The sequence below is a fragment of the Pongo abelii genome, chromosome 2, assembly GCF_028885655.2.
Source record: "Pongo abelii isolate AG06213 chromosome 2, NHGRI_mPonAbe1-v2.0_pri, whole genome shotgun sequence".
Classification (NCBI taxonomy): domain Eukaryota; kingdom Metazoa; phylum Chordata; class Mammalia; order Primates; family Hominidae; genus Pongo; species Pongo abelii.
In genome coordinates this window covers 105,353,157-105,378,124 of record NC_085928.1, presented here as the reverse complement: position 1 = coordinate 105,378,124, position 24,968 = coordinate 105,353,157, and the positions used below count along the sequence as shown (strand labels likewise).

General features: G+C 50.4%; 2 protein-coding genes across 12 annotated transcripts in view; both read right to left on the bottom strand.

Moving 5' to 3' along the window:
* QRICH1 (glutamine rich 1) overlaps positions 1-11,726 on the bottom strand; it is a 66,128-nt gene extending 54,402 nt beyond the window's left edge. Inside the window, exons 1-2 of one of the 4 annotated variants that reach the window (XM_003776251.5) lie at positions 11,286-11,707; positions 9,754-9,813 (exon numbers count right to left, since the gene is read on the bottom strand). The gene's annotated coding sequence lies outside the window, so the exon portion shown is untranslated. Of the gene's footprint in view, positions 1-9,753; positions 9,814-10,601; positions 11,185-11,285 lie in introns of those variants that run through there. The other 3 variants (XM_002813763.5, XM_009239017.3, XM_002813765.5) reach the window with 3 other exon arrangements.
* Positions 11,727-13,301: 1,575 nt separating this feature from the next.
* QARS1 (glutaminyl-tRNA synthetase 1) lies at positions 13,302-24,301 on the bottom strand. 8 transcript variants are annotated; one of them, XM_063722508.1, is made up of 24 exons: positions 21,926-24,301; positions 21,609-21,780; positions 21,172-21,281; positions 20,940-21,015; positions 20,654-20,718; positions 19,725-19,778; positions 19,511-19,571; positions 19,134-19,205; positions 18,926-19,011; positions 18,661-18,747; positions 17,869-17,968; positions 17,675-17,753; positions 17,485-17,593; positions 17,256-17,386; positions 17,056-17,148; positions 16,805-16,942; positions 16,639-16,726; positions 16,405-16,548; positions 16,180-16,284; positions 15,894-15,986; positions 15,648-15,775; positions 15,484-15,550; positions 15,284-15,409; positions 13,302-13,449 (listed from the first exon to the last, which is right to left on the bottom strand). In XM_063722508.1, exons 1-24 carry the CDS (start codon positions 22,094-22,096, stop codon positions 13,399-13,401), a joined length of 2,406 nt encoding a protein of 801 aa, XP_063578578.1. In that variant the 5' UTR covers positions 22,097-24,301; the 3' UTR covers positions 13,302-13,398. The 8 variants fall into 8 exon arrangements, with proteins under 8 accessions (XP_063578578.1, XP_063578577.1, XP_063578579.1 ...); XM_063722507.1 differs by having other exon boundaries at positions 21,172-21,407; positions 21,633-21,780; XM_063722509.1 differs by having other exon boundaries at positions 21,633-21,780.
* Between the last annotated feature and the right edge of the window lie 667 nt (positions 24,302-24,968).

Sequence of the window (24,968 nt, the reverse complement as noted above, 5' to 3'; positions counted from 1 at the left end):
AGGTTGGAAATGGGGCAGGTCAAAACTTCCGTACTGCAGTAGTAAGATCCTGTCTGTGGATAGCCACTGCACTCCAACCTGGGCACCACAGTGAGATCACATCTCTTAGAAATAATAGTAATAATTTAAAAGACAAACAAGCTTGAGGTAGGAAAAATTCCATAAACCATTAGAAAATATCAATACTAAGCTGGGCATGGTGGTTCTCGCCTGTACTCCCAGCTACTTGGGAGGTCGAGGCAGGAGGACAGGATGGCTTGATCTCAGCAGTTTCAGCCTGCAATGAGCTATGATCATGCCACTGCACTCCAGCTTGGGTGACAGAGTGAGACTCCATCTCAAAAAAAAAAAAAAAAAAATAGCCAGGTGTGGTGCTGCATACCTGTAGTCCCAGCTACTTGGGAGGCTGAGGCAGGAGAATTGCTTGAACCAGGGAGGCACAATCTTGGCTCACTGCAACCTCCACGCCCCGCGGGTTCAAGCGATTCTCCTGCCTCAGCCTCCCGGGTAGCTAGGATTACAGGCACCTGCCACCGTGCCCGGCTAATTTTTGTATTTTTAGTAGAGGCAGGGTTTCACCATCTTGGCCAAGCTGGTCTTGAATTTCTAACCTCATGATCCACCCGCCTCAGCCTCCCAAAGTGCTGGGATTACAGGTATGAGCCACCGCACCTGGCCCACATCTGGCTAATTTTTATATTTTTAGTAGAGATGAGGTTTTGCCATGTTGGCCAGGCTGGTCTCGAACTCTTAACCTCAGGTAATCCACTCGCTTCCACCTTCCAAAGTGCTGGGATTACAGGCATAAGCAACCACACCCAGCCTAAATTCTTTCTTATTTTCATTTTTTTTGAGACACAGTCTTGCTCTGTCGCCCAGGCTGGAGTGTAGTGGCACGATCCTGGCTCGCTGAAACCTCCGCCTCCTGGGTTCAAGCGATTCTCCTGCCTCAGCCTCCAAAGTAGCTGGGATTACGGGCACCCGCCACCACGCCCAGCTAATTTTTGTATTTTAGTAGAGATGGGATTTCGCCATGTTGGTCAGGATGTTCTCGAACTCCTGACCTCAAGCGATCCACAGCATCGGTCTCCCAAAGTGCTAGGATTACAGGCGTGAACCATCACATCCAGCCAAGACTGTGAGACCAGCCTGGCCAACATGGTGAAACCCCATCTCCACTAAAAATACAAAAACTAACTGGGCATAGTGGCAGTCACCCATAATCCCAGCTACTCTAGAGGCTGAGGCAGGAGAATTGCTTGAATTCGGGAGGTGGAGGTTGCAGTGAGCTGAGATTGCGTCACTGCACTTCGGCCTGGGGAAAGAGTGAGACTCCACCTCAAAAAACGAAAAAAAGGAATGCTAACAGTAGTTATGCCTAGACGATGGAACCACAGAGTATTTAAGTTTCTTCCTGTTAAATACTCTTCTGAATTTTCCACAAGTGGTATTAATCTAAGGCTCACGCCTGTAATCCCAGCACTTTGGGAGGCCCAGGCAGGCAGATCACCAGGTCAGGAGATCGAGACCATCCTGGCTATCATGGTGAAACCCCGTCTCTACTAAAAATACAAAAAAATTAGCCGGGTGTGGTGTTGGGCGCCTGTAGTCCCAGCTACTCGGGAGGCTGAGGCAGGAGAATGGCGGGAATCCGGGAGATGGAGTTTGCAGTGAGCCAAGATCGTGCCACTGCACTCCAGCCTGGGCGACAGAGCAAGACTCCGTCTCAAAAAAAAAAAAAAAAAAAAAAAAAAAAAATCATCTTTTTCTACACAGTGGCTATAGTGTAGTAATGGTAACAGACACATAATTCTGGCTGATCATAGTATGATTTTCTTTCAAAATCTGAAAGAAACTAAACTAGCCGAACAAGGTGGCTCATTGCCTGTAATCCCAGCATTTTGGGAGGCTGAGGCAGGCGGATCACCAGGTCAGGAGATCGAGACCATCCTGGCTATCACGGTGAAACGCCATCTCCACTAAAAATACAAAAAAATTAGCCGGGTGTGGTGTTGGGTGCCTGTAGTCCCAGCTACTCAGGAGGCTGAGGCAGGAGAATGGCATAAATCCGGGAGGTGGAGTTTGCAGTGAGCCAAGATTGTGCCACTGCACTCCAGCCTGGGCGACAGAGCAAGACTCCGTCTCAAAAAAAAAAAAAAAAAAAATCATCTTTTTCTACACAGTGGCTATAGTGTAGTAATGGTAACAGACACATAATTCTGGCTGATCATAGTATGATTTTCTTTCAAAATCTGAAAGAAACTAAACCGGCCGAACAAGGTGGCTCATGCCTGTAATCCCAGCATTCTGGGAGGCTGAGGCAGGCGGATCACCAGGTCAGGAGATCGAGACCATCCTGGCTATCACGGTGAAACCCCATCTCTACTAAAAATACAAAAAAATTAGCCGGGTGTGGTGTTGGGCGCCTGTAGTCCCAGCTACTTGGGAGGCTGAGGCAGAAGAATGGTGTGAATCCGGGAGGTGGAGCTTGCAGTGAGCCAAGATCGCTACACTGTACTACAGCCTGGGCCACACAGCGAGACTCCGTCTCAAAAAAAAAAAAAAAAAAAAAAAAATCATCTTTTTCTACACAGTGGTTATAGTATAGTCATGGTAACAGACACATAATTCTGGTTGATCATAGCATGATTTTCTTTCAAAATCTGAAAGAAACTAAACCGGCCGAACAAGGTGGCTCATACCTGTAATCCCAGCACTTTGGGAGGCCAAGGTGGGGGGATCACCCGAGGTCAGCAGTTTGAGACCAGCCTGACCAACATGATGAAACCCCGTCTCTACTAAAAATACCAAAAAAATTAGCCAGGCGTGGTGACACATGCCACTGCACTCCGGCCTGGGCAACAAGGGCGAAACTCCATCTCAAAAAAAAAAAAAAAAAAAAAAAAAAGAAACTAAACAAATAAAAAAAATCAGCCAGGCATGGTGGTGGGCGCCTGTAATCCCACCTACTCGGAAGGCTGAGACAGGAGAATCACTTGAACCTGGGAGGCGGAGGTTGCAGTGAGCAAAGACCATGCCACTGCACTCCAGCCTGGGCAACAAGGGCGAAACTCCATCTCAAAAAAAAAGAAAAAAGAAAAAAAGAAACTAAACCATAAAATACCAAAAACTTATACAAAATAATGAAGACTTAACTTCAAGATGCTGCACATAAGACACAAAAGTTGAGCCTTCATAATAAAGAGAAATGGAGAAACTTCTAAAAGAGATAAAACATTCTTAATTAGCTCCAAGTAAAAGACTTAGTGAGAAGCAATAAAGAAATTAATTAAAGTATTTCTGAAAAACATGCAGCCATGAGGATATTTGAGTGTTCCCAATTTCTGGGACTCTGATGAGACTAATAATGAAAAAAGAAAATACTCTAATGCTCTTGGGGCGTATGAGGTCTGTAAACAAGCATTTACTTCTAAATGCTTTTAAATATAGCTGCATTGTAAAAAAAAAAACAATAATAAAGGAAAACCAGCCCTCCCTTATACAGACCCTGGACACTTTTGCTGGTATAAATTCAAATTGATCACTGATATCTCCTCTGTATCTCCTTCTTTTTCTTTTTTCTTTTTTTTTGACATGGAGTCGCGCTCTGTCGCCCAGGCTGGAGTGCAATGGTGCGATCTCGGCTCACTGTAAGCTCCACCTCCTGGATTCACACCATTCTCCATTCTCCTGCCTCCTGGGTTCACGCCATTCTCCTGCCTCAGCCTCCCAAGTAGCTGGGATTACAGGCGCCCACCACCATGCCCGGCTAATTTTTTTGTATTTTTAGTAGAGACGGGGTTTCACCGTGTTAGCCAAGATGGTCTCGAACTCCTGACCTCATGATCCTCGGCCTCCCAAAGTGCTGGGATTATAGGTGTGAGCCACTGCGCCTGGCTCCTCTGTATTTCCTCCTACTGGAGCTTAGCATAGTACCTGATGCACAGCAATTCTTCACTACATGAGTTATTATTTTTATTATTTTATTACTAGAACATAAGATGATACCATGGACAAAGGTTACTCCAAAACAACAATCTATTACGTTTCTATAGGTCTGTTTGCTAATTTTTTTCTTTTTTCCATTTAGGTACCAAGGGAAGATCTTATTGCAATCACCCTTTCTTGGGTTTCTTATCCCTGATACCTCTTTTGGGCCCCCTGTATGGCTCTGCAGAGTGAGTCTTCAATCCGAGATGGACTAAAAGAAGAAAGTCTGAACTGCCTCAGAACCTTACCTCTTCCTTGGGCTTTGAGGCCCCTCAAGGTTCACATCTACTCCAACAATGGCTCTTCATAGCTTAGTCCAGTTTGAATACATCCACATGGGGCCCAGTGCAGTGGCTCACACCTGCAATCCCCAGCACTTTGGGAGGCTGAGGTGGGCGGATCACCTCAGGTTGGGAGTTCGAGACCAGTCTGGCCCACATGGTGAAATCCCATCTCTACCAAAAACACAAAAATTCGCCAGGCGTGGTGGTGGGCACTGTAACCTCAGTTACTTGGGAGGCTGAGGCAAGAGAATCACTTGCACCCAACAGCCGGAGGTTGCAGTGAGCCGAGATCACGCCACTGCACTCCAGCCCGGGCAACAAGAGCAAAACTCTGTCTCAAAAAAATAAAATAAAATAGGCCAGGCACAGTGGCTCACGCCTATAATCCCAGCAGTTTGGGAGGCCGAGGCAGGCAGATCACAAGGAGTTTGAGACCAGCCTGGCTAATATGGTGAAACCCTGTCTCTACTAAAAATACAAAAATTAGCCAGGTGTGGTGCCTATAGTCCCAGCTACTAGGGAAGCTGAGGCAGGAGAATTACTTGAACCTGGGAGGCGAAGGTTGCAGTGAGCCGCGATCGCACCACTGCACTCCAGCCTGGGCAACAGAGCAAGACTCCACCTCAAAAAATAATAATAAAAATAAATAAATAAAAAATAAAAAAAATAAAATAGGCTAGGTGCAGTGGCTCATGCCTGTAATCCCAGCACTCTGGAAGGCCGAGTCGGGCATATCACGAGGTCAGGAGTTCAAGACCAGCCTGGCCAACATGGTGAAACCCCATCTCTACTAAAAATACAAAAATTAGCCATGCAGGGTACCGTGTGCCTGTAGTCCCAGCTACTCGGGAGGCTGAGGCAGAAGAATCGCTTGAACTCAGGAGGCGGAGGTTCATCCCCAAAAAAATAAATAAACAAATAGAACTATGTCTTCTATGCTTCTTTGAAATAACTCCATATGCTTATAAGGCAGACATGACTCCTTAAAATTGAAATTGATTTTTTTTCCATGTGAATGTATTCATTTTATTTATTTATTTTTTTTTTGAGACAGAGTCTCACTCTGTTACCCAGGCTGGAATGCAGTGGCACAGTCTCGGCTCACTGCAAGCTCTGTCTCCCGGGTTCACGCCAGTCTCCTGCCTCAGCCTCCCAAGTAGCTGGAACCACAGGCGCCCGCCACCACACCCAGCTAATTTTTTTTGTATTTTTTAGTAGAGAGAGAGTTTCACCGTGTTAGCCAGGATGGTCTCGATCTCCTGACCTCATGATCTGCCCACCTCGGCCTCCCAAAGTGCTGGGATTACAGGCGTGAGCCACTGCGCCTGGCCAGGATTGACATATTTCTATTCTTTTGCCTGGGTTTTGTTTCTTTGTATTTTTATTTTTTTGAGACGAGTCTCATTTTCTCACCCAGGATGGAGTGCAATGGCATCATCTCAGCTCAATGCAACCTCCGTTTCCCAGGTTCAAGCGGTTCTCCTGCCTCAGCCTCCCGAGTAGCTTGAACTACAGGCGCACGCCACTAAGCCCAGCTAATTTTTAAATATTTTTAGTAGAATAATCAGGGTTTCACCATATTGGCCAGGCTGTTCTCAAACTCCTGACCTTAGGTGATCCGGACCCCCTCGGCCTCCCAAAGTGCTGGGATTACATGCCTGAGCCACTGCACCAGGCTTTTGTCTGTTTTTTTTTTTTTTTAATGAGACAGGGTCTTGCTCCACTACCCAGGATAAAATGCAGTGGTGCATTCACAGATCCCTGCAGCCTCACCCTACTGGGCTCAAACAATCCTCCTGCCTCCGCCTCCCGAGTAGCTGGGACTACAGGTCCATGCTACCACATGCAGCTATTTTTATTTTTCTGTAGAAACAGGGTCTTGGGGTCTTGCCATCTTGCCCAGGCTGGTCTCCAACTCCTGGGCTCAAGCAATCCTCCCACCTTGGCCTCCCAAACTGCTGGGATTACAGGCATGAGGCACTGTGTTCCACCCATATTTCGATTTTTAAGGATACTAGCCAACTGCAGGGTTTGTGATAGAAGTTATCCCATTAGGCCATTTACATGCCCCACGCCAGAGGAGTCCCTGGTTTAGGGGCATTTTCATCACGGTTCTATTTTCTTTTTTTCTTTTTTTTTTGAAATGGAGTCTTGCTCTGTCCCCCAGCCTGGTGTGCAATGGTGCCCTGTCAGTTCACTGCAACCTCCACCTACAGGTTCAAGCAATTCTCCTGCTTCGTCTTCCCAAGTAGTTGGGATTACAGGCGCCCATCACCATGCCCTGCTAATTTTTGTATTTTTAGTAGAGACGGGATTTCACCATGTTGGTCAGGCTGGTCTGGAACTCCTGACCTTAGGTGATCCGCCTGCATTGGCCTCCTAAAGTGGTGGGATTACAGGCATGAGCCACTGCACCCAGCCATCGTTCTATTTTCAATCAGGAAACTAAAATTTGTATTTTTCCCAAATATTGACTGATTGTAAACTGGCACAACCACTTGCATTATCTAGTGAAGCTGAAAATATCCATTCTATGAACCTGAGCAATTTTACCCATCAGTATATATGAAGGAACATTTTTTTTAACAAGGGTACTTAATACAAGAATGTTCACAGCAGCATTGTTAATAGCCAAAACCTGGAAGCAACCCAGATATCTATCAATAGTGGAATGGATACATACACTATTGTATGTATGTGGAATTCATACAACAGAATACTACATAAAAAATGGAAATGAACAGCTGCAAACAATGTGAACAAAGTTCAGAAACATTATGCTAAGACAACATAATACAGCATGACTCCATTTATACAAAACTCAAAAGGAAACAAATCTAAACTATGTTAAGGGCTACGGAGATGGTAAATGTAAAAAGAAAAAGAATGTTATCACAGAATAACAGCTGTCTGTAGGGCTTGAGAAGCTGTGATCAGGAAGGGACCCACAAAGGGTTCAGGGATACTGGCATCGTTTTATTTCTTGAAGAAGTAGTACTTTCGCCAGCATTTACTTTATAATTTGTCATTAAATTGTACAGAGATCGCCTAAATTTACATGGATGGATAAATATTTCACAAATTTTAAAAGAGAGAAAAACATGGGCAGGCGCGGTGGCTCACGCCTGTAATCTCAGCACTTTGGGAGGCCAAGGTGGGCAGACCACGAGGTCAGGAGTTCAAGACCAGCCTGACCAACATAGTGAAACTCCGTCTCTACTACAAATACAAAAAATTAGCCGGGCGTCAGCCGGGTGCAGTGGCTCACGCCTGTAATCCCAGCACTGTGGGAGGCTGAGGCGGGAGGATCACGAGGTCAGGACATCGAGACCATGCTGGCTAACACGGTGAAACCCCGTCTCTACTAAAACTACAAAAAATTAGCTGGGCATGGTGGCAGGCACCTGTAGTCCCAGTTACTCGGGAGGCTGAGGCAGGAGAACAGCGTGAACCTGGAAAGCGGAGCTTGCAGTGAGTCGAGATCGTACCACCGCACTCCAGCCTGGGCAGCAGAGCGAGACTACGTCTCAAAAAAAAAAAAATTAGCCCAGCGTGGTGGCAGGCGCCTGTAATTCTAGCTACTCCAGAGGCTGAGGCAGGAGAATTGCTTGAACCCCGAAGGTGGAGGTTGCAGTGAGCCAAAATCGCGCCATTACACTCCAGCCTGGGCGACAAGAGTGAAACTCCATCTCAAAAAAAAAAAAAAAAAAAAAAAAAAGAGAAAAATATTAGCCTTCTGACACAGCCACCATTTCTACCTACAGTTTTGCCCTGGCCTGAAGAGTGAGACCAAAGGAGCACTCCTTCCCTCTTTCAGCAAAGGAAGAAATTAATCTATCATTTCTTCATGCAGCCACATCAATTTAATAACAGAAATCACAATCTAATGTAATAACTAGGAAAAAATACAAAGGAAGCATTTAAGTTAAGTCTGAAGAGGACTTAAAACATCTGGAACAAAATGCAGGGCAACAGAATAACAGAAAAGAACAGGTAATAGGCCAGGTGCGGTGGCTCACGCCTGTAATCCCAGCACTTCGGGAGGCCAAGGTGGGAGGATCCCGAGGTCAGGAGGTCGAGACCATCCTGGCTAACAGAGTGAAACCCCGTCTCTACTAAAAAATACAAAAAATGAGACAGGCATGGTGGCGGGAGCCTGTAGTCCCAGCTACTCCAGAGGCTGAGGCAGGAGAATGGTGTGAACCCGGGAGGCGGAGGTTGCAGTGAGCCAAGATTGCACCACAGCACTCCAGCCCGGGCAACAGGGCGAGACTCCGTCTCAAAAAAAAGAATAATAAAAATAAAAAGAAAAGAACAGGTATTCATGTAACACCTAATCCTAAGGCTAATTCAGAAATCAGAGACCCTTACAGATCAAGAGTGGCCATTTAAAAAGCAGACAAGAAAGAAGTGTAGCACATCAAGTATAAACCACAACTAATTAAACTAAAAGAAAGCATATCCAAAAAATAAAAATAAAAAGCATATCCAAAGTAAGGAAAGACATCCCTGATTCTGAAGCTGCCTTAAAAAAAGGCAGCCACATCCAGAGCCCCTGACTTTGGTTACTTTCCTAGAGCAATTCAAATTTACAAGAAAATTAAACCACTATTTGATCTTTAGTTTGAAATGGCAACATAAGCTGGAGAGAGGATGTGGAACTGCAGAGGTTCTCAAAGAGGTATAGAACAATTCATCAGAGAGGACCCCAAGGAAGACATCTAATAAGTAAATCTTAGTTGACAAACTTGGAGAAACAGTATTTACAAACACCAATTTAAAAGGAAGATCTCAAGCTTAATAGTTAAAAACAAAGATAACCCAGAACAAGCAAGCCTAAAAAATTAATCAAAATTTGGCCGGGCGTGGTGGCTCACGTCTGTAATCCCAGCACTTTGGGAGGCCGAGGGCGGGTGGATCACGAGGTGAGGAGTTAGAGACCAGTCTGATCAACATGGTGAAACCCCGTCTACACTACAAATACAAAAAATTAGCCAGGTGTGGTGGTGCATGCCTGTTACTTGGGAGACTGAGGCAGGAGAATCGCTTCAACCCAGGAGGCGGAGGTTGCAGTGAGCCGAGATCACACCCCTGCACTCCAGCCTGGGTGACAGAGTGAGACTCCGTCTCAAAAAAAAAAAAAAAAAAAAAAAGTCAAAATTTTAAGTGTATCCTAGATAAACAGATACTTTTAAAACTTTACAGCTTTTCTTTGAACCATTTAAGTCCTTTTAAAAGCTGATGCCTTGCCACGCTTAAATCTGCGGGTTCCACTGACTTATATACTAAGAGAAGAAAACTGAGCAAGTAGCAAACTGTGGCTGAATTCAAAGATGCCGTTCTCCCACATCTTCATTTTACAGCACCTAACAGTTTCTGGAAGACAGCACCCAGAATTGACAGGATTTGTAATGCTTCAGTATTACCACAAAAAAAACTGTGCACACATACTTCCAGGATATGAACAATTTTAACTCACCAGTCACCATGTTGCATGTATTTCTGCTGCTTGTCCTGAGTTCTTAAGACTTCTAATATTCTGAAGAAGATAGAACAAAAAAGTTCCTTCCATCCTCAGCCTCTTTTTATTAATAATTTTAACTTTGTTCTTTAAAACAATACAGTACATTAGAAAAAACTACCCCACCATTATCAAATTTGATGGCTAATTTTACCTCCTCTTAGCTTCCTTTTCCTTAAGCTTAATTGAGCAAGACTGTAAATCATAAACTAGCAGATGTTTTGTATTAGAAAAAAGAGGTGTATATTTCTCTAGGACAAACCTAGAACTTCCTTGACACCAAAACACAGCGGCAGGGTGAAAAAAAGAGCTGAAAAGGACTGAAATCCTACACCAACAGTGACTTTTACAGTGATACACTATCAGATTTTAGTAATTTCTGCTGGAGATTTCTGCAATTTCAAAAAAGGTAAAGCACTGATTCTCAGGTTGTTCAATTTTGTTTAAGGCCAACTTTTTGGCTGAGGCAAAGGTGGGCCCTTAGTATAATAGACTAAAGTAAGCCCCTCCCACTTACGCAAAAGAAAAACCTGCGTTTAAGGATTTAAACTGGCATTTTAGAGCTCGGAGTTCACATGGTCCACATGAGCGAATTCCCTTCCGGAGCGCACAGAGGTGACGTGTATGAATTGCGCTTACGGACGTATTAGTTTCTAATGAAAGATAAGCAGGTACCACTCAAGGGCCTTCTAATATTAACCTTCCCTGCCCGGCACAAAGCCCAGTACAAGGTGAGGAAATCCGAAGGGGCTCACTGCCCTCTCAAGCCAACAGGGCTTGGTTTCTGAAGCAGAGAAATACCCTACCCAAGCACCCACACCGTACTTGGGCCTCAAGTAACGGCATTCTTCGAGGAGAACGGGCAATCTCGCCCCCCTCACAGAGGAGCGGAACCGCAAGCCAGACAGCAAAGCTGGTTGGTTTCTCTCCAGGCCGAAGCCACGGATGCCCGGGAACGTCACCAGACCAGAAAGGACCCAATCCTCAACCTTCCCCGAGCAACGAGCCGCGGCCGGCCCTCTGCTCAGCAGAAGCCTCCTGCGCGTTCTCGAGGCAGCACCGCCACCCGACATCAGAGCGCGCGCCCCAAAACTGGGGGTCGTGACGGGCGCGCGCCCCGGAAAGCCGCGGTTGCCCACGGGCCACAGCTCCTAGATCACAGATATCCGGGCCGGGAACGCGCACGTCGGCGGCCACGCGCACCGAGAGCCGCACAGCGCGCGCGCGCCCGCGCATAAAAACAGGCTCAGCCGCGCGCCCGCACCGGCGCGCGATCTCGCGCCGCGCCCACCCAAATCCCCGGCCCACCCCCCCCCCATCCACAGGGCGGGGTGCGCGAGCCCAGGAACGTTTTCGGCTCCGGAGCCGCCCCGAGCTCTCCAGGGCCCAGCGGTAGCGGCCCGCCCGCCCCCGCCCGCCGTTGTGTGGGGTGGGCCCCCCGTCTCAGGCCTACAGCCTCGCCGCATCCCCGCCCGCACTGGAGCCCTCACCCGGCGACGTCACCGCCGCCGCCGCCTCCGCTGTACCCGCCGGCCCCGCCGCACCGCCAGGGACCCTGGTTCTGCCGTCGTCGCTCCAAGACCGACAGGGTTTTCTCCTCACAGCTCCCTGGGCGCCATCTTACATTCAACCCTCACAGCCAATAGGAGCCGATTGCTCCTCTCGCGAGAATCGGGGCGTCGGATCCCGCGAGATCTGGGACTGCCTACCGGCCAGACTTAAAGTGAACGCTTCCGCAGGGGAAGCTAGCCGCGCTTCTGGCCGCTAGAGCGGATAGTGGATCCTAGGGTATGGAGCGGCTCGCTCCGCCCATGGACGCCTCTACATGTGGGGTGGAGCTAGGGCCGTGGCTTGGCCTAGTAGTGGAGCCTCGGAAGGCTAGGGCTCCAAGCTGGCTCCTTGGACCCACCTTCCGTCGCCCGCCAGAGCCTCCTTTGGTCGAGCACCCCCATGCGGGGCGGGGCCTGGCCAGGCTCGGCCTCTCGCTTAAGGTGGACCACACAAACTTCTGTCCTGGGCCTGGCGTCCCCAGCCGTGCCCTGCCTGGAAAGCCTCTAGGTTGCTCACCTCCTGGAGGCCTCAGCATCTGGTACTCCCGCTATCTGCTGCCATCTGAGTTCAGCCTTCCGCAGTTGGGTCCACCTTAAAGCGGGCCCCCGGATAGCCTAGTGTTTGTATACAGGGAAAATGTGGAAGGCGTTAAAGCTGCAGGCACACTTGGGCCTCAGCAGCAGCCTACACTGCCCCCAGAGGGCTTCCAGCCTGCTGTAGACTCTTTTTGCCTTGCAGCTTTTGCCCTTGTTCCTCTTATCCTGGCAAACTCCTCGTAGTCTTTCGTGATTCCCTTCAGAAGTCACTTCGTTAGAGTAATCTTTTCTGAGGCCCAGGCTTGGTCAGGAACCTCTTCCAGTCTTGCACAGGCCCCAGGGAGACCTCTCCCATACAGTGCTTGGTCACCCATTTCCCCTCCCGTGAACTTGGAAGGCCACCACAGCACGTATGCCTCATCTCACTGTGCCTGGCACGTAGTAGGCACTCAAAAATTATATGCCGAATGGGCTGGGCACGGTGGCTGACGTCTGTAATCCCAACACTTTGGGAGACCGAGGCAGGTGAATCACCTGGGGTCAGGAGTTCGAGACCAGCCTGGCCAACATGGTGAAACCCCATCTCTACTAAAAATACAAAATTAGCTGAGTGTGGTGGTGCATGCCTGTGATCCCAGCTACTTAAGAGGCTGAGGCAGAACTGCTTGAACCTGGGAGGCAGAGGTTGCAGTGAGCTGAGATCACGCCATTGCACTCCAGCCTGGGAGACAGAGTGAGACTACGTCTCAAAACTAAAAAAGAATTATATGCTGATGATTGGGCGCAGTGGCTCACGCCCGCAATCCCAGCACTTTGGGAGGCCGAGGCGGGCAGATCACCTGGGGTCAGGAGTTCCAGACCAGTCTGGCCAATTTGGCAAAACCCCGTCTCTACTAAAATTAGAAAAATTATTCAGGAGTGGTGGCGCCCGCCCGTAATCTCAGCTACTTGGGAGGCTGAGGCACAAGAATCGCTTGAACCCGGGAGGCAGAGGTTGCAGTGAGCCGAGATCGAGCCACTGCACTCCAGCGTGGGCTACAGAGTGGAACTCCGTATCAAAAAAAAAAAAAAAGAATTATATGCTGAATGATCAGACTGGGAGCTAGGCCTCTCCACACCAGCAGAAACAAACCTTTTAGATCCCTCTGGCACAGGGGTCCTAACCATGGACAAACACCCCAGGGACCTCCATTCTCTCAGACCAGGTGCGGAGGGTATGAATCCTACCCAGGCCCCTGCCTTTAAGCACCAAAAAGTGCACCAATGCTTCCAAAGCTGTCAGTACCACTCTGTTCTGGGAAAGCCCATTCTCACAGACAAAATGTGCAAAAGGCACATCTCCATCCCCCAGTCATACCACCACCACCAGCATGTCTCCAGGGCCCTCAGATGCTAGAAGTGCAGAGATAACACACAGACTCTAGGAGAATTTAGCTGTTCTTTATTGACATGGAATTTGGGGTAGCGAGGGTAGCCCCACCCTCCAGGAGGATGAGGTAGGTTCAGTGTTTCCAGCTCACACCTTTCCCGGGTCTTCCTTCAGTGTGACAGTTCGGTTAAAGACAAGCTGGAGGGCAGAGGGAAAAGGATGACCACCAACCCAGAACAAGGCCAGGGAGGGCTGGGCAGGTTTCACCACAGACACCTCCCCCTAACTTCCTTCTTAAGCCAAAGAACCCGAGACTAAGGGTCAGGAGACCCAGGTCCTCAATAACTTTGTGACTTTGGGTAAGGGACTGAATGGGGCTCTAGGCTATAGTATTATATGGACTATAACAACCACCGTGGGGGTCTAGGGTATAGTTTTATATGGATTATAACAACCACCATGTTTGCCCCCTACTTTAAGGAGTAAGAAAGGGTGGGCTGGTGCAGTGGCTCACGCCTGTAATCTCAGCTGGGAGGCTGAGAAAGGCAGATCATCTGAGGTCAGGAGTTCAAGACCAGCCTGGCCAACATGGCAAAACCCCGTCTCTACTAAAAATACAAAAATTAGGCCGGGCGCAGTGGCTCATGCCTGTAATCCCAGCACTTTGGGAGGCCAAGGCGGGCGGATCATGAGATCAGGAGATCGAGACCATCCTGGCTAACATGGTGAAACCCCGTCTCTACTAAAAAATAGAAAAAATTAGCCGGGTGTGGTGGCAGGCGCCTGTAGTCCCAGCTACTCGGGAGGCTGAGGCAGGAGAATGGCGTGAACCCGGGAGGCAGAGCTTGCAGTGAGCCGAGATTATGCCACTACACTCCAGCCTGGGTGACAGAGTGAGACTCCGTCTCAAAAAAAAAAAAAATTAGCCGGGCGTGGTGGCATGTGCCTGTAATCCCAGCTATTTGGAAGGCTGAGGCAGGAGACTGGCTTGAGCCTGGGAGGCGGAGGTTGCAGTGGGCCGAGATTGTGCCACTGTACTCCAGCCTGGGCAACAGGGCAAGATACCGTTTCAAAAAAAGGAAAAAAAAAAAAAAGGATGGCAGGGTGGCTGGGCACAGTGGCTCATGCCTATAATCCCAGCACTCTAGGAGGCTGAGACAGGAGGACTGCTTGAAGCCAGTAGTTCAAGACCAGCCTGGGCAACATAGTGAGAACTCGCCTCTACAAAAAATTTTAAAATTAGCCAGGCATGGTAGTGTGCACATGTAGTCTCAGCTGAGGCAGGAGGATAGCTTAAGCCCAGTAGTTTGAGGCCACAGTGAGCTATGATTGGACCACTTCACACCACCCTGGGCAAGAGTAAGACCCCGTCTCTAAAATAAATAAAAAGAAAGGTTATTAGCTGCCTTAACGAAATATATTAAACCATGTTGGCCAGGGTGGTCTCGAACTCCTGACCTCCGGTAATAAGCCCTGACCTCTGGTGATCAGCCTGCCTTGGCCTCCCAAAGTGCTGGGATTACAAGTGTAAGCCACCATGCCCGGCCTCAAAAAATAATAATTAAAAGAAAAAAGAAGTCGGGCGCAGTGGCTAATGCCTGTGATCCCAGCACTTTGGGAGGCCGAGGCGGGCAGATCCATGAGGTCAGGAATTTGAGACCATCCTGGCCAACATGGTGAAATCCCATCTCTACTAAAAATACAAAAAATTAGCCGGGTGTGGTGGCAGGCGCCTGTAAATCCCAGCTACTCGGGAGGCTGAGGCAGGAGAATCACTTGAACCCGGGAGGCAGAGGTTGCAGTGTGCCATTGGCGACAGTGCAAGACTCTGTCTCAAAAAAAAAGGCAGCCTTCATACAAAATTTTGTGCCTGGAGTTATCCTCAGTGCCAGTTTCCTCATTAGTAGAATATGAATACCAACTCCCTCAGGTGGTGAGGATTAACTAAGGGAATGTATGCAGAGCACTTGGCACAATGAACGGCAGTCTCTGTCACTGCTGTAGATGAGGGCAGGTGAGTAAAGTCAAGCACCTTTCCCTGATGGCTGTCTGGATCCACGGAGAAGTATCCAAGACGCTCAAACTGGAACTTGTCAAAGGGTTTTGCCAGGGCCACAGAGCAGTCCACTAATGCTGCCTCCACCACGTGTAGTGATGCCTGCAGGCAGGGAACTCAGGCAACCATCCAACCAGGGAGGCCTACCTCCCTCACCCCAAACCTCACGAACCTACCAGGTTCAGGTCACTTAAAAATCCACCAGGCACCTCAGTAGGATCTTCAGGGTTCTTGTGCTGGAATCTGCAGCCAAAGTGAAGGTCACACCCCCAGCTGGGCAGCCACAGCAGGCAATGTGCATCTTGTACCTGCCCCCACCCCAGCTCTGTTCACCACTCACAGTCGCTCATAGAGGCGAACCTCACACATCAAAGGCTGTGACACCCAGTGAATAAAGGCCTTTGGCTTCTCTCCAGCATCTGCCCGTCTGCAGGTCACCTCCAGACTCTCTACACAACCACGGGGGCCCTGAAGTGCGGGGAGGGGAGCAGCAATTAGACCCAGGAACCACAACCAGGATTGCAGGCTACACTCACATCCTGGCCCCAGCAGGCACTGCAGTAGGAAGGCTGCAGCTGGCTCTCACCTTGACAACACGCTGCAGCTCAATGACGTAGCCTGTATGCCTCAGGCCCACAGGCTGGCCCCAAGCCAGGCGCTTAAATCCTGGCTCTGGCTCCTAGAGATAGGAAGTGGGGTAGACACATGAGGCTGCAAGGGTCAAACAAGTGGGGAAGCTTCCCCACCCCCATGTCTGGCAAAGATTGGTTCATCTGAAGCAGGAAGTAGATGTACTGACAGAGATGAGGAGATGAAAGGTTCCCAGTACCAGACTCAGCAGCAAAATGGGACCCTCCACCCCCACAATTTACCTCCTTGAAGTCAGTCCTCTCAATGAAGACAATGGGTGCAAAGGGAACCTGATGGAAGCCTTTGGTCTCATCAGCTGGGAAGTTGGGCACCTGGATGTCCAAGGACTATAGCAGGAGACAGGAGACAGGTATGAGTCATACTCAGCGTGAGGACCCCCATGCCCAGAGCCAAGTGTACCCCCAGCTACACACACACATGCGACACACATGTTGAGGCAGGCCCACCTTGGCAGCGGGAAAGTTGGTGATGATGACCCGTAGTGACTCCAGCACAGCCATGGCTCGTGGGGCTGTGTCATTCAGTACATCACGCACACAGGCTTCTAGAAGATGTGGCTCCATTGTGGTCTGTGCCACAGTCACTCCCACCTGGCAGGAAAGTTCAGCATCAGTCACAGCTACAATCACAAACTGCCACACTCAACCCCCAATGTATCTACCCAACCTGCTGGGCTATACCCGGGCACAGAAGTTGTTGATGGCCTCAGGTGGGAAGCCCCGCCGTCGCAGGGCTGTGAGTGTAAAGAGCCGTGGGTCATCCCAGTCCCTGTGGATAAGAAGGTGGTGAGAAGGCCTTTGGGAGCACATGCCATTAACCTTTCATAAGCCAAACAGCCGCACCTACCGCACAGCACCAGTTGCTACAAGCTGGAGGATCTTCCTCTTAGAGACAACAGCATAGTGCAGGTTGAGACGGCCATACTCCCACTGCACAGGGCAATAGACGTCCAGTGCATTGCAAAGCCAGAAGTAGGAAGAGCGTCTGGGGTGGGAGAGTAGGGTTAGGACTGGCCAGCTCTGGAACCAGGCAGAGACCACAGGAAGGGCTGCCGGAATTCCATTGGCCCTACCACCCCATGGACCCAGCTCCCTCACCGGGCCTGGAATTCCTTGGTGCAGAGTGAGTGAGTGATGTGCTCGATGGAGTCACAGAGGCAGTGTGTGTAGTCGTAGGTGGGATAGATGCACCTGTGGGGCATAGGCAGTGGGCCCTACCATCCAGCCCTACTCTGCCCTACCCCATGGCCCATCGCCCTGCTAGGCAGCCCCACCACCCCACCCCATTCTACACGCACCATTTGTCCCCTGTGCGGTGGTGTGGTGTATACTTGACTCTATAGGCTACAGGGTCCATCTTGCCATCCTCCATCACCAGCTTCATCCGTAGTGTGGCCTCGCCCTCTGAAAACTTGCCTTTGCGCATTGCCTGAGGGGAACAACGACTCAGGCTGTCTCTAAGCACAGGAGCATCTCATTCTCAGCACCTTGGCCCACCCAAACCCAGATGCTCCTCTAGGACCCCACCTCAAAGAGTAGCAGTGACTCCTCCATGGGACGGTCTCTCCAGGGTGAGGGCAGAGTATTATGGCCTTTGAGCTCCTCTCCTCGCTGGTGGCACACATAAGCCAGACCCCTGTGGGGAAGCGGTGTGAGTGCCCAGCAGGGCTGTGACCTGGTCAGCCTGCCTGGCTCTACGTCATGGCCCTGGCCTTACCTGCGGATGAGCTCCACAGCCCACGCATATAACTGGTCAAAATAGTCAGACGCATATGTGACTTTGTAAGGTGTGTAGCCTGGGGCAAAAGGAAACAAAGTATGAGCAGCCAGCCACAAACACCCAGTGGCAGGCCATGGCCCAAGGAGAGGCCCACTAACCACCAGCCCTTCTAGGCTTTGCCTAGTCCATACCTAGCCAGGCCACCATGTCACAGATGGCAGTGAAGAACTTTGCTTCCTCCTTCTCGGGGTTGGTGTCATCAAAACGCAGAAAACAGATGCCATTGTTGGCCTAGGAAAGTTGTACCATCTGTGAACTCCCACATCATCCATCAGCCCCACAATCCTGTTTATCAAACCAGGATATTCACAGAGCACTCTCATGTCAGAATTTTCTTTTTTTTGAGATGGAATCTTCCTCTGTCACCCAGGCTGGAGTGCACCATCTTGGCTCACTGCAGCCTCCACTTCCTGGGTTTCTCCTGCCTCAGCCTCCCAGTAGCTAAAACTACAAGCGTGTGCCACCATGGCCAGCTAACTTTTGTATTTTTAGTAGAGATGGGGTTTCACCATGTTGGCCAGGTTGGTTTCGAACTCCTGACCTCAAGTGATCCACCCACTTTAGCCTCCCAAAGTGTTGAGATTACAGGCGTGAGCCACCCCACCCGGCCTCATATCAGAATTAAAAATGCCTTCAAGAGCTTCTCTCACCTTCCTGTATCTAACCTAGCATCTTTCTAAGCCTAGGGACTGCACTGGCAACTCCCCCAAATTTGAACTCACTGACTCCTCAGAGGGAGGGAGCTATTTATTCCAATAAGCTCAATAGATTCCTAGGTATCTGTCACATATATGGTTCCTTTCCATGGCCTCTGCCCACCTGGGTACATTATTGGGAGCAGACAGCAAGGCAGGGATATGGTATCCATTCATGGGAACAGCAAGTGATTACCTTGCTTGCCAGGTCCCTAGACACATGCTTACCTTGGCATAGCCAAAGTTGAAATTGATGGCTTTGGCATGTCCAATATGCAGGATTCCATTGGGTTCTGGCGGGAACCGGGTACGTACCTAAAATAAGGGGGATGGGAAAAGAGAAATAAAGTCTGAGCTCAGATGACCTTAAAGAAACAGATGTTCCCTCCCAGGAAGGCCACGGTGATGGGTGAGATGGGGCAGTATGGACGCAGCCCAGGCACTCAGGCAGGTGTTTGATGGCACAAGCTCACATGGCCACATCCCCACACACCTGCCCACCAGTAATCTCCAGGTGCTGCTTTAGTAGATTCATGGTGTGTGGAGTGACCACATAGCCTGGGGTCTTGTAGTTCTCACCTGCCAGGACCAGAATAAGCCTAAGGACCAGGCTGCAGCCAAAGCCTCTGACCCCAGGGGCCTGACTATAGGAGCTGCTGCCAAGATCCAGCCCTCCCCAGGGTTTTGACATTCCCACTAACCAGGCTTGTGGAACTTAAGGGCCTCCCCACGGAGCTGCTCCATCAGAGACAGGGTCTGGTCAGCAGTCTCGCCTGTGGGGAACAAAACAAGGAAAACTTGTCCTCTGGATACATTTACCATATCCTACAGCCAGAACAGAACTGAGTAGACCCCTATTCCCTCAATTCTAGAGACAAGATATCTAGAGCCAGACATCTGAGGCCTCTCATGCCAGTCTCTGGACAAAGGGAACAAAAGAAACACCAGGAATCCCAGTCTTGAGACAGAAGTCAGGGTACTGAGTAAGCCAAGGGCCTGAGGAGCCTGTAAAGACTCTTCTGGGGAGGTTCAGAAGTCAGGGAGCTGAATGCTGTGACAGGAGCCTCAAGCTTCTCACCATTCTCCATCACATCCTTTGCCATCCTCCGGTCTGTTTCTTCTAGCCGAGTTTTTGCCACCTGAAAGAAGCCCCAGGTGCTTCAGAAAATGGCATCAAATTTTCTCTTGGATAGGGTCTCGGGATCACTGTGGTCAGACACTTCCTTCCCCAGCCTGAAGTCTCATCATACCTCACCTCACCCTCAGGGACTCAGGGCCATGCCCAGCCCTACCTTGGGCTTCTTCTCCAGATCAGCCTCCATCTTGGGGCCCAGAAGGTGGAGGACCTGAGCAGAGACCAGAATCAGGCAGAGACAGGAGTATCCTCTTTCAAGGAGCCCCTGACTGATCCTACCCACCAACCCAAGGCTTCCTGGTCTATCTACCAGCACTGACTGAAAAAACCTACCTAGCCCATCCCATCTCTTCTCCTCATGTGGGTCTGCTAGCTTAAAATGCTCTTGCTCTTGTTGCCCAGACTGGAGTCTTGCTCATGTTGCCCAGGCTGGAATGCAATGGCACAGTCTCCGCTCACTGCAACCTCCGCCTCCTGGATTCAAGCGATTCTCCCACCTCAGCCCTTCTGAGTACCTGGGACTACACGTGCCCGCCACCACACCCAGCTAATTTTTGTACTTTTTGTAGAGATGGGGTTCCACCATGTTGGCCAGGCTGGTCTCAAACTCCTGACCTCAGGTGATCTGCCCACCTCAGCTTCCCAATAGTGTTGGGATTACAGGCGTGAGCCACCATGCCCAGCCTCCTCCCACCTTTTTTTATTGTTGTTGATTCTGAGACAGGGTCTCACTCTGTACTCCAGGATGGAGTGCAGTGGTGCAATCAGAGCTTACTGCAGCCTTGACCTCTTAGGTTCAAGCAATCCTCCCACCTCAGCCCCACAAATTGCTGGGACTACAGGTATACACCACCATGTCTGGCTAATTCTTAAATTTTCTGTAGAGAGGAGTTCTCACTATGTTGCTCAGGCTGGTCTTGAACTCCTGGGCTCAAGTAATCCTCCTGCCTCGGCCTCCCAAAGTGCTGGGATCAGAAGCGTAAGCCACCATGCCCAGCACTCTTCCTGCCTTTTATCCCTTAGTGGATTCCAGGCCCTGTTCATGCCAGAGTCTTTGCCAGCTTCAGCTTAGTGAAGCACGCCCACCTGCATGTCCACTTCATTCTTGATCATTTTGCCATCTGCCCACTTGAGCACAGCCCGAGCCTCTCCTAGAAGCATAGGCACAAGGAACTGCAGAAAGGCAAAAAAGAGTACTCCCCCCACCTCTTTCCCAAGGAAAGGTCCTGGCTGACCACGAGAACCAGAGCCTGAGCCCAGCCAGACCACTTTAAGTCACTCCTGTTCCTTCCCCCACCTCCTTCTCACTCGTGCCCAGAAGAAAAGGCATGACCAGAGAGAACAATATAGCCCCGTTCCAGGCCCTGCTCACCCATCAGCAGCCCCATGTTGAAATGGTAACGTTCCACCAGGAGCTGGGGCCGGTGCCTGTTAATAGCAGCCTCCACCTGCAGAAAGCCAAACCATGTGGTTCAGGAAAGCCACCTTTAGAGATATTCTGGGAACCCACACCCTCACTCTGGGTCTTCCTGGGGAGGGAAACTGAGCCACTCCTTTTCATGGCCAGGACTGGGGAGGCAGACGATGCCTGGGGAAAGACTCACAGCCTCCTCAATCTGCTCTGGGGTCACAATGACACCCACGCCACATTCCCGCTCGAAGTCCACAGTGTCGACGGGGTCCAAGGGGTGACTCCGCACATACTCAAGGGCAGCTGAGAAGAAAGAGCCCGTGAGTTTGTGGCATCTTTGCTCCAAGAAGTGGACAGGCAGGGTCCTAATCTCATGAAACTCCAAGGATAGTCTGGCCTCCTGAAAAGTTAAGCCCTGGCACCACCACCCTAGAGGACACAGGGAAGAAAAAAGCACGTGTCGAGAGTGGATCCCCCCTCAGACCCTGACAGTTCCCTTGTCAGCCTCACCACAGGCCACCCCTTCCGTGCCTCAGTGCCTGTGCAGAACTAGGTGTCTAGAAAGAAACTGGAGGACTTGGCAAAAAGGGAAGACAGGGGTCTCGGCTGAAGGGAGGCATTGGTGCGAACCGGCAGGACAGGCAGGGGTCTCACCGCTTAGCTGGGGCTCAGTGTGGATCTTCTTACTGGCTATGTAGCTTACAAGGAAGGAGAGACGCCGGGTATCCCTGAGTCGGGAGGCCAAGCCATATAACAGGGTCCCGGTAGCTTTGTCAATGGTGGAACCCAGGGTCTGCTGAGCCTGAGGTCAGAGGGGTCAAGAGAGAAGCCCCGCGCTCAGTGAGAGGAAAGAGCGGAACAAGTGGGGCAGGTCGGGATCTGGACCCCGCCCCGCGCTGCGTTGCAGCATGGTCCGCAAACCAGGCCAGGGGCAGAGGGGCTCGCACCTGAGTAGCGGCCTCGCGCAGCTGCGCGCTCAGAGCCGAGTTCTTGAGCGTCTCGCGGGCCTTCTGCTCGCTCAGGCCGAGGCTAGTGAACAGCGACAGGGAGTCCAGAGCCGCCATTGCAGAGATACCGGAAACTAAAAGAAACTTAGAAACGAGTCTGCAGGTCGGCATTCACTCGCTGACCAATGAGAGCGAAGCCTCCGGGGAGAGCCAATGGTGTCCTTCCCTGGCGGGAGAGGGCGGGGCGCTCCAGGGTCTCCTATCCCCTTTAAAGAACGCAGGGCGGACAAACCGGCCTTTCCGGGGGCAGGGCTTCGCTTCCGCCTCCGTGGAACCGGGCACTTGGAGGGGTGTTGGCGGGCGGCAGGGCATTTGGAGATATTTGCCACGGACCTGGAAGGAAGGTGTTCGTCCCTGAGGCAGGAGGAAGACACAGGCGTGGTTTTGCTCTGACTTTTCTACTTCAGCCCTGAGAACTCCATCTCAATATAGTAATTGTCCTCGGGGGCAAATGCGAGTCCCTGTCGCGCTTTTGACGCCACAGCTTTGGAGTTCTCATGGAAACAGTTGAACAAAATGAAGCCCGGGAAATCCCTCATCCAGACTCCATCGTAGAGAATGTGTGGAATGGCCGATCCAGGGGCCCCATAAGTCCGCCGGTTTTCAGGTGCCCACTTGGACACAGCTGGCCAGGAAAGGGAAGGGACGGGTCTGGGCCAGGAGGGACCTCACATAAGTTCTGTGATGATTTGGTTTAAAATCTTGGCCGGGCGCAGTTGCTCAGGCCTTTAATCCCAGCACTTTGGGAGGCCGAGGCGGGCGGATCACTTGAGGCCAGGAGTTCGAGATCAGCCTCGCCAACATGGTGAAACCCTGTTTCTACTAAAAATACAAAAATTAGCCGGGCGTGATGGCGCACGCCTGTAATCCCAGCTACTCAGGAGGCTGAGGCTGGAGAATCGCTTGAACCTGGGAGGCGGAGGTTGCAGTGAGCCGAGATTGTGCCACTGCACTCCAGCCTGCTCGACAGAGTAAGACTCTGTCTCAAAAAAAAAAAAAAAGAAAAAAAATCTCATCCCACACTTACCCTCTTGCCAAAGCATTATCAGGAAAACCACAAGCAAATTAGACCTTGAAATCCCTCTGCAGGCCTTTGAGAGGATATTTTATTGAGGTTGTGAGAGGGTGGGACAAATGAGATGGAATCTTCATGATTATAGCTGTTGTGCTTGGGGATCTCTCCACAGTCTCACTGGACTTCCAGGACCTGCTGGCTAAAACAGAACAGAGACTTTGTGTGTGTGTCAAAAAGGACTGAGGTAGGGGGTTGCAGAGAATGAGCAGCTGGTGGTGGGATGGTGGAAATCCCCAAATTTGAGATTGGAGCTCTTGCAGGAATTGGTGATGCTCATACTTCTGGACCTTCAAGGAATAGGCAGGATCCTGACTAGTCTTTATCTATATTCTGTGTCCTTTGTGCCCACATCCCATTATTAATGACCAAGCTTCAAGTCTGGGCCTACATCTGGATACCACCTAATGATCACATGCCAGGTGCAGACCAGGGCCACATGCTGTATCGCTATCCAGGTCCAGTGCTGTTCTGGGGCTTCCCACATCTCCATGGCCCCATGGCCCCAGCCAGATGCCTAGCCCTGCAGTGCACTGCATGAGAAAGGCCAGGTGCAGGAGTTAAGCAGGGGATGCAGACCAGTGGTGCTAAGGACAGGTACCAAGAAGCAGAGCCATAGCCACACCAGCTTTGCACCAAATTTGAAGCTGCAAGTGCCCAGCCCACCATAAAGGTGCCCATGGTGAGCAAAGCCATGCAGAGTGCCTGCCACTGCCCTATTTCCTCAGTACCTGATGCTGCCAAAAGATTCACTGTAGCACCATCACCAAGTCCTACAGGTCTGGTGATGGCCCCCTCAATGAGATCAAGATCTGCACTCCCTTCCCTAGTTACTTCATGGTACACTGTGGACGCCACGGCTACAAGTCATAGGATGAGGCAGTAGCCCCACCAGTGTCACCAAGAATGCCACAAGTGGTAGTATACCAGTGGATATCCAGCTAGTGCCCTAGATGTCTATGACTTGCACAAAGCAGAAATGTTAAATTGTATGGGCCCAGTCTGGAGGTTAGCCTGCCTGCATAAGCCCCTGGCACTGCTTCCAGGAAAAGTCAAGAGAAAGATGACCAAGTGGAAAAACCAGGCAGCAGCCAGCAAGGCCCAGTCGTGGAATGGACAGAGGTAGGGCCCAGTAACCTCCTGGGCTCAAACGATCCTCCCATCTCAGCCTCTGAAATATTTGGAACTACAAGTGCATACCATAACACCCAGCTAATTTTTATATTTTTAGTAAAGACAGGGTTTCACTATGTTGCCTGGGCTGGTCCTGAACTCCTAGGCTCAAGCTATCTTCCCACCTCGCCCCAAAGTGCTGGGATTACAGGCCTAAGCCATCACACTTGGCCAGTTTCAGAAACTTTTTTTTTTTTTTTTTTGAGACAGAGTCTTGCTTTGTTGCCCAGGCTAGAGTGCAGTGGTGCGATCTCGGCTCCCTGCAACCTCTGCCTCCCAGGTTCAAGCAATTCTTCTGCCTCAGCCTCCCAAGTAGCTGGGATTACAGGTGCCCGCCACTGTACCTAATTTTTGTATTTTTAGTAGAGGTGGGGTTTCACCATCTGGGCCAGGCTGGTCTCGAACTCCTGACCTCATGACCCACTCACCTCGGCCTCTCAAAGTGCCGGGATTACAAGTGTGAGCCACCACGCCTGGCCAAAGAAGGAAGGCTTCAGGAACTCTTAAGGGAAGACTCTTAAGCCTGGCAGGCCCCAGCACCCTCCCTCCAATAGAAGTCAGACAAGATTCACTCTGGTCCTCTCTGCTTGTCCTCTTTTCGGGCAGCAAGATCTGCCCCACAGCAGTTTTCCTCCTGCTCTGTTACCTGCAGGGATGCAGTTAGTGTTCAAGTTACAGCAAAGAAAAAGCTGAGGACAGGAGAGGAGGAGGATCTCCCAGTACTTCTGTCCCCCAAGT